An 8,296-nucleotide genomic window follows, 5' to 3' on the forward strand; every position below is an offset into this window, starting at 1 on the left:
GTTGATGAAGTGCTTATGAAGATTATATGATGTTGTTTAGATATTGATTATGATGTTGTTATGTTGTTTATGATGTATTGTTTATGTTGTTATAAGATGATGTTTATGATGTGTTGTTATAAGATGATATTTATGATCTGTTGTTTATGTTGTTATAAGATGATGTTTATGATGTGAAGATTATGTCGTTATATGATGATGTTTATGATCTGATTATTACGTGTTATACGATGTTGTATATAATGTGATGAATATGAAGTTAATGATGATTAGAAGTTGGTTGAGTTATTAATGAAGTATTATAAGAAGAGTTAATGTTATTAATTGATGAAGTTTAAGTTGTTAAATGTTTTTTATGAATTATATGTTTATTATTAGTGAATGTGAAATCCCATCCCTTCTGCTTGAAAATTGATAAACTTTTAGCAAGTGTACTAAAACTATCGAAGTAATAAAATAAGTTCGTATCCACGAGGACTGTGTCAATCTCAACTTAACAATAAAGTTAATATCTAGGATGTGTAAATTTTATAAGTGCCTGAGGCAGTAGATTAGGGTGCAATAAAAAGTAAATAACAAGAAATAAAATGGTTTGATGATTGGATTAAAACAGATGATCAAGCCAGTGAATCCTCTATTGCTTTATGTGAAATAGCTTATCTCTCTTTACTCTCAACACTTATTCAATCTTTACGACAAATTAACTAATTAGTTTTGATCAATCTCTTGACTCAAAACCCTTTCTTAAGTTAAAACCTTTTAATCTCTTAAACCGATTGAATAACCGCAGAAGCGATGTCAGAATGTTAATTCATATGTCATAACCCTCAATTTCCTATCTCTAGGTTCCTATGTTGAATTAAACAGAATTACTATTTCAGGATTAAAAGCTAGGGTTAGTAGTCATTCAATTCCTAAGATCAATTTATGTGATTGCAAGAAGCTAGGGTTAATAGTCATGCAAACAATCATATGAAAAGCAATGAACACAAATGATTCTGAATAAAGACTGAATAATATTGATAATAAAGACAATTTCAACTACATTCATATATTACAATAGGTTCATCATGACTCAATCAAAGGAATTAGCTAGACATGATTAAATAAAGAAACAACATAGTAAAAAAAAATAAACCGATAGAGTTTCGTCGATGTCGGCGTTGCTCCTCAATCTTCTTTCAATCTTTGTTGTTCTTCTCTCTTTACGGTTCCCATGTGCAAGCCGTTTTGTTTTTTCTCTCCCCTGTAGCGTCCCTTTTCCAAAACGTAAATCCTATCTTTATTTCTTCCAAAAGTGTGATCACCTTTCCTTGTTCCTGTACGTTTTCTCCTATAAGCCCATCAATTAATATGTTGCTTTTTGTCACCTCTTGTTTTTCTCTTCTTTGATTATATAAATATAACCAATAATAATTATAATAACCTATTAATTCCAATCATTTGCTTGCTTGACTCAATAGACCAAAAATATCATACTTTATTCAAATTGACTCTAAATTAAATATTAAACTAATAAAATTAGACTAAAAACTTATTTAAAAAAAACTCTAAAAATAGTGAATGACTGACTGTCATCAGAAATGTTGCCCTCGCAAATGGGTAACTTGCAGGTAATCAAGATTAGCTATGAAGTGAGTCGACTCTCTCACGTGTTGTCGTCTTAGGGTCGCTCTGATACGTAACGGGATGAGAATTTTGGTTGTTGCTTTTTGTTCCTTACGTATTATTTTATGAAGTTTTATGAACATGTTATTGGAATAATTTTATGACATTTTACATTGAGGCCTTTGTGCCGAGGTTGTTTTAAACGTTGAAATAATTTCCGCTGCGAAGTATTAGATGATATGTTGTTGAATTTGAAAGATAAATAGTTATTTTATTCCGTTTATGATTTTATGAAAAGAAGTGTGACATTCTGTTTATGTTGAAATACTCTAATTTATATGTGAAATTTTCAAGTTGGGAAAACGGGGTGTTACATAAACTGAGAGGTTGTTCCCGGAACAGAATTAGTGTTGTCTCCACAAAAGCTTCCATATAGTCAAGTACACGAAAACTCCCAATCTTGACTGTAGGTTTATACTCGGGTTCATGAGTAGTAATACATACAGGACAAGTGACTTGTAGATACAAACGGCTAAAATGAGATTAATTCATAGACATGAAATTCAATTCATTGAAATTTGCTTAGGAATCCTAGAATTTTAAAACGCATATTAAAAATTCAAGATAATAGGAAAAACACCATATGGGTGGTTTGGTAGGAGGAGGAGATTTGGGTTAGAGGAGACGTCGCCGGGTTTGCCCTTAAACTTCTCGATTGCATTTTCGTCAGGCAAATCGAAATCACGACAGTCTCCACACCGTGAGTTCACCAGTCCTCTCTCAATCGCCGCCATCTTTCAAAGCTTTTCTTATCTTCGATTCGATTCGATCCGGGGACTTATTGGGTTATTTTGGAACCCTAGTTTTTGGTGGCATTTCACATGGGAAAGGTCAATCCTTTCCCACCACCATGGGAAAGTTGGATTCAATGATTAGATTAAGTGAAGAACATATTCTTAACATGCTCTCTCAACACTAGATTTTTCTTCACACTATCTTCTAACAATTTAAAAATTCTAAAAATTAATTTTCAGAAATTAAAAAAATCGAAAAAATATAAAAAAATTCAGATATATTTTTTTAAAAATTCTATAATTCATTTATTGAATGTTAGAATTTTATTTTTGGAAAAAATGAAAAAAAAAATGTTCAGAATTTTATTTCAAAAACCTTATTTTCCAGAAATTTATTTTCTTAGAAAAATAAAAAACTTTAATTTCAAAATATTTTTTTTAGGATTTTTATTTTATTTTTCAGAATATCTTATTTTATTATGAAATTAAAAAATATATTCTTTTTAGAAAAATAAAAACTTATCTTAGTTTCCAAAAAAAAAATATGTGTATATTTTTTCAATTTTTTTAATTTCTGAAAATTAATTTTCAAAATTTTTAAATTGTTGGAAGATAGTGTGAAGAAAAATCTAGTGTTGAGAGAGAATGCTAGGAATATATTATTCATTTAATCTAATCATTGAATTAAATGCCATCCTAATTTTTTTGTTATTGTGCGTGCGTTTGTTGTGGAATTGAATTGAATTGAATGGAATGAATGAATAACCTTGTTTTGTTTTGCGAAGGAAGTATATTATTCGGTATTTGGGCTTCGAGTTGTGTTATTTGAACATCCATATATGTGACAATTTTTGTGACAACCAAAATTTTACAAAGGAAATGAGGTAGTGACACAAAAACCAAAGCAATAGAGAGAGAGTAAAAAGATCATGTGAGTATGAGAGAAAGTTGTCACAAAAGTTGTAAAAAATGGTTGTTCAAATATCATTTCTTTGGGCTTCTTATAGGTAGATATAACTTATATATTGGGAATACACTCTCTAGCTGGGTGACGTTTATGATGGGAATGGCCCTTAATTTTCTCATGATGGGAAATGCCTAATTCCAACATTGATATAATACTTATATATTGGATGGCTTAGATTGAAAGAGTTACTTTTTAAATGACTGAAATAGAACAGGAGGGAGACCTACCTGCTACCACACCACTACCAACTTCAACATGCATTTAAATTTTATTTTATATGATTATGTTTTTTTTTTCTTTCATAAATTATTCTACACATTATGATTATGAATTATGATGTTAATAAAAAAAATCGTCAAAAGAAAATATTTAAAAAAAAACTACGGTAAATTTGACATCTATTATTTTCTTACATTTATACCCAACCACATTTTTTTTTTCGTGAACTGAATTTATTTACTTTTTTTCTTCTTAAAATTCAATTAAATTGAGATAATTTATATCTACCTATAAATGTTTTCCGTAGGGATCTATCTATAAATGTTGTTTAGCCACTAAAATCCGCAAAACTACATATAAGTTTTTTCTTTTATTTGTAACTTATTTATCTAATAGTAATTTATCTTTACTTAATATATCTCTACAACTTAGGTCTTAAAGGCAGACTTGAAAATTAATATATCTGATCATGATGCTAAAAAAACAACAAAAATATTAGATGAAAATACCAAATATTAATTTTCAAAATATTAATATAGTTTAATTTGCACTATCCATTATTAAAAAAGTATCATAAGAATTGATAAAAATATTCTCTTCACTCACCAGCCTAAATAAAATTATAAATATTTTGAACCACTTGTGTTGGTCTAGTGGTATTAGCTTGGACTTGGTCTCAGGTTCGATTTTCTCTGGCGCCAATTTGAGTGGACTAATTTAGCTTCTTCAAAAAAAAAATTATCTTGATTTTAATCCTTATAGAATTTTCTATCATCACCGATTTTTTGTTTCAATATTTTAATAGTAGAGATTAAAAATATCTTCTTCTTTTTTATAAAAAGTAAATACACGTTATTTTATAGAAACTAAGCTTTATAAAGACTTTTGTCAAAATAAAACTTACAAAGAATAAAAATGTTACCCAAAAAAACAATGGTAGAAGTGGACATATTCATAAGTAAATGCAAATAGAACATGGAAATTGGACCAAAAGGTACGGTTCTTTAATTGGTATAAAAGATACACTGAAGGAATCTAAGCCATCCAATATTGAACTAGTAGATCAATGGTAGAAGTGGACATTTCCCATGGTGAGAAAATTAATAGATTCACCCACCATAAACGTCACCCTCTAGCTGCCCTAAAAAAGAACACCTTGACTTTATGTGGAATTTTAAGCCGATTTGTGTTATTTGAACATCCATATATGTGACAACTTTTGTGACAATCAAAATTTTGCAAAGGAAATGAGGTATTGACACAAAAATCAAAGCAATAGAGAGATAAAGTAAAAAGATAATGTGAGTATGAGAGAGAAAGTTGTCACAAAAATTGTCAAAAATGGTTGTTCGTATATCATTTCTCTTTTAAGCCTCCCAAGTTTCACCAAGTTTTCTTCCACTCTCAACTTGTTGGAATTTTAAGCCTCCTACTTAGATCAAAAGCATGGATAAAGAGCCAAAAAAGAGAAGAAAAATCAAGAAAAAGCCATTTTTGAATCACCACTGTTGTGCTCATCATTGCACTAGGTCGTGTTGCCCCTTGCTAGAGATGTCAAAAAATGGGCCGGGCTAATGGGCCACGATTTTTGGCCGGGCCTAAAAAATTAGCCTCAATAATACATTTGGGCTTTTTGGCCCAAGCTCATTTGATCCATATAAACATTGGGCCGAGCCGGGATGGGCCATCGGGCTTCTCGACGGTCCATTATTGCTATTTAATTTGATATTTGTTAAAAAAATACTAGTATATTTTTTTAAAAAATTATCAATTATTTTAAAATTTATTAATAAAAAAATATTTAAATAAATAAAAATGAAAGAATTTAGCTTAAAGTTTATTAATTATTTACATTTTTATGTCCATCTAATCATATTTTAGCAAAAAAATAGCAGCGAAAGACTAATCATATTTTACACAACGTCGTGAAGGTGCATGTGAAGTCCTGTGCGGCTTACCACACAAAAGCGCGCCCATGTTGAATCTTGGCCATTGAAGCCATCTCTAACGGCTCGTGTAACTAACACCACAAATTTCGGAGGCAGTTATCAAGCTCCTCGTCTATATAAGTGTGACTTAGCATCACGCTCCAGCTACGATTCGTTCACCCATTTTTTGGCACACAATCCACCTCGTTCACATACTAACTTAAGCTTGTAGTGCTAACGCGCATGCATACACCATTCTCCTCCATAGTATAAGTTTGCTCCCCTCCATGCTGGAACACTGCGCACCACTGGGACAAAAACTATCTCTATCAGAGAACCACCACTACATTTCTCTAATCTTCAACGGACAGATCAATAATAAATTTGTATACTTTTTTATGAAACATTCTTAGATATCTCATTAAAGATATTGTAACCGAAAATCATCTAACATGGATTCAAATTAATATATAAAATAATATTCAACTTGCTAACGAATAATATCTTTATAAAAAAGTATCTTAAAAAAATGTATCTTTAAAAATATTACTGCTGACGCCTTTTTATTTATTTATTTATTGGTTAAGTATCATAGTAGACACATTTTAAATGTGGAGAAGTGGGGTGTCCGATGTTCGAATCCGACTTTTATATATATTATGAAATGTCCCTACCTATTAAGATATGTTCACGAGGGCATTTTATTTATTTTCACCATAATTTAAATACAAATATACATATTTCTTAGTTATCATCTAATGTAATTAATTCATGTAGGAATGGAATTCAGGTTCAACAATTCATCCTTGCTATTAACCATTTGAGTCAAATTGTTTATCTAATTTATTTGATATATTTTTTTGATATATATTAATATAACAAGTAAATAAGAAAACCCTTTTTTTAGAGAAAAAATAAATAAATAAAGAAAAAGTTCTTGTGGTTTTTAGCGGAAAAATAAGAAAAAGACCTTGTGATATGCAACATGGTTTTCTTTTCATATCCATAGCATTATTTTACTCATGGCCAGGATTGACTAGAGAAAGTGCCACTTTGCAGAAATGGCGCTAGCAGCACTTGCTTCTTGTTCTTTTTCTATAACAACGTTTCATCCCTACTACCCATCAAATCCTTCACACTCCCGTTCACCCTCAACATTTTCCCCTCATCTTCAAACTCAATCCTCCTTTTCCTTCCTCGCCAAATCACCACCACCAAACAACCACTTTTTCCGTTTTCATTTTCGACCCTCCATCCTTTGCCGCTGTAGTAGTTACTCCCCCAATGTCAATACGTATATCGGTAATTAAACTTCTCTCACACATTTTCTCAAATACCTTACATGCATTCGCTAACGTATTTTATTTTATTTTTCATTTTGCAGGTACACTTGTCTCTTTATTTGAAGAAATCGGTATTAGTTTCAAGCAAACAGAATTGCTCTTACTCAATGCCCCTGAACTTAACTCTATTCCATTGGATTCATTGCGTGATCGCGTTTTTTCATTATATTCTCTCGGGTTAGATCGTGTTTCCATCAATCACTTAGTTACTGAACGTTTAACTGTCCTAACTGCTAATGAAATTGACCCATTGTTGAGTTTTTTGAGAAATGAATTACAAGGACAACTTGAGAAATCGAAGCTGAAGCGGCTTTTATTAGCTAATGAAACGAAAAATTTATCTGGGTTTCCTCAGAAGGTTCGATTGCTTGTTGATAGTGGAATTCCTGTTGATAAGATTGTACATGTGCTCAACAAAGTGAATTTGTCGAAGGCGATTTGTCATAGGTCAATAGATGAAATTGAAAGAATTATAGATTTCTTAAAACCCTTTGGTGGTATTCATTTGATTGTGAAGCATCCTGTAATTCTCAATTGTGATTTGCATAATCAGCTTATTCCTAGAATTAGAGTTCTTACTGCGTTAAGTGGTGGAGATGAGGATAGTATTGGGAAAGTGCTGAATAGGTTTCCTATTATCTTGAATTATAGTGTGGAACATCTTGAGGAACATATAAAGTTTCTGAGGTGTTTTGCAGACCTTGATGATCAACAAATATTTAAGATAGTGTTGGTGTTTCCGGCTATCTTTACCAGTAGCAGAGAGAGGAAACTGCGTCCTAGAATACAATTTCTCAAGGAATGTGGGTTAGACGCTGACGAAATCTTCAAGTTATTGACCAAAGCAGCGTTGTTTTTGAGCATTTCGTTCCGTTCGAACCTTGCGTATAAGCTTGGGGTTTTGGTCAAGATTGGGTATAAATATAGGACGAAGGAGTTAGCAGTGGCGATTGCAGCTTCTACTAGAATAAGCTGTGAGAATATGCAGAAGATGGTTAGCCTATTCTTGAATTATGGGTTTTCATTAGAAGACATTTTTGCTATGAGCAAGAAGCATCCTCAGATACTGCAGTATCATCATGCCTCTCTAGAGAAGAAGATGGATTACATGATAGAGGAGATGAATCGTGACATTCAAGAGTTGCTGGATTTTCCTGCATATCTTGGATACAAGCTTGATGACAGAATTAAGCATAGGTATGAAATAAAGAAGGATTTAAGGGGGGAACAAATGTCTATCAATAAGCTTTTAACTGTTTCAAGTGAGAACTTCACTGGCAAACGAAAAAAGGTTTCTTCTGTAAAATCTGAATTGAAATAAAGGTGAACAGCTTAACCCTGTTTCCCTTTTCCTTGTACATTAGTTTTGCTGCCCCTAGTTATTTTGTTTATTCCCTATGTTTCAAGGACTTTAATCCCAAGAAAAGTTAGTGCCAA

At 31.5% G+C, this 8,296-nt stretch overlaps 1 protein-coding gene across 1 annotated transcript; it reads left to right on the forward strand.

Annotated features, from left to right (window-relative positions):
* Positions 1-6,467: 6,467 nt before the first annotated feature.
* LOC11421673 (transcription termination factor MTERF8, chloroplastic) lies at positions 6,468-8,296 on the forward strand. Its single transcript, XM_003602332.4, has 2 exons — positions 6,468-6,818; positions 6,901-8,296. Exons 1-2 carry the CDS (start codon positions 6,578-6,580, stop codon positions 8,178-8,180), a joined length of 1,521 nt encoding a protein of 506 aa, XP_003602380.1. The 5' UTR covers positions 6,468-6,577; the 3' UTR covers positions 8,181-8,296.

The sequence above is a fragment of the Medicago truncatula genome, chromosome 3 (assembly GCF_003473485.1).
Source record: "Medicago truncatula cultivar Jemalong A17 chromosome 3, MtrunA17r5.0-ANR, whole genome shotgun sequence".
Lineage (NCBI taxonomy): Eukaryota > Viridiplantae > Streptophyta > Magnoliopsida > Fabales > Fabaceae > Medicago > Medicago truncatula.

Excerpts from the sequence above, each read along its gene's own strand:
- LOC11421673 (XM_003602332.4), top strand. The coding sequence starts at position 6,578 with ATGGCGCTAGCAGCACTTGCTTCTTGTTCTTTTTCTATAACAACGTTT. Across the intron at positions 6,819-6,900 it reads CAATGTCAATACGTATATCG|GTACACTTGTCTCTTTATTT; the intron begins GTAATTAAACTT and ends TTCATTTTGCAG.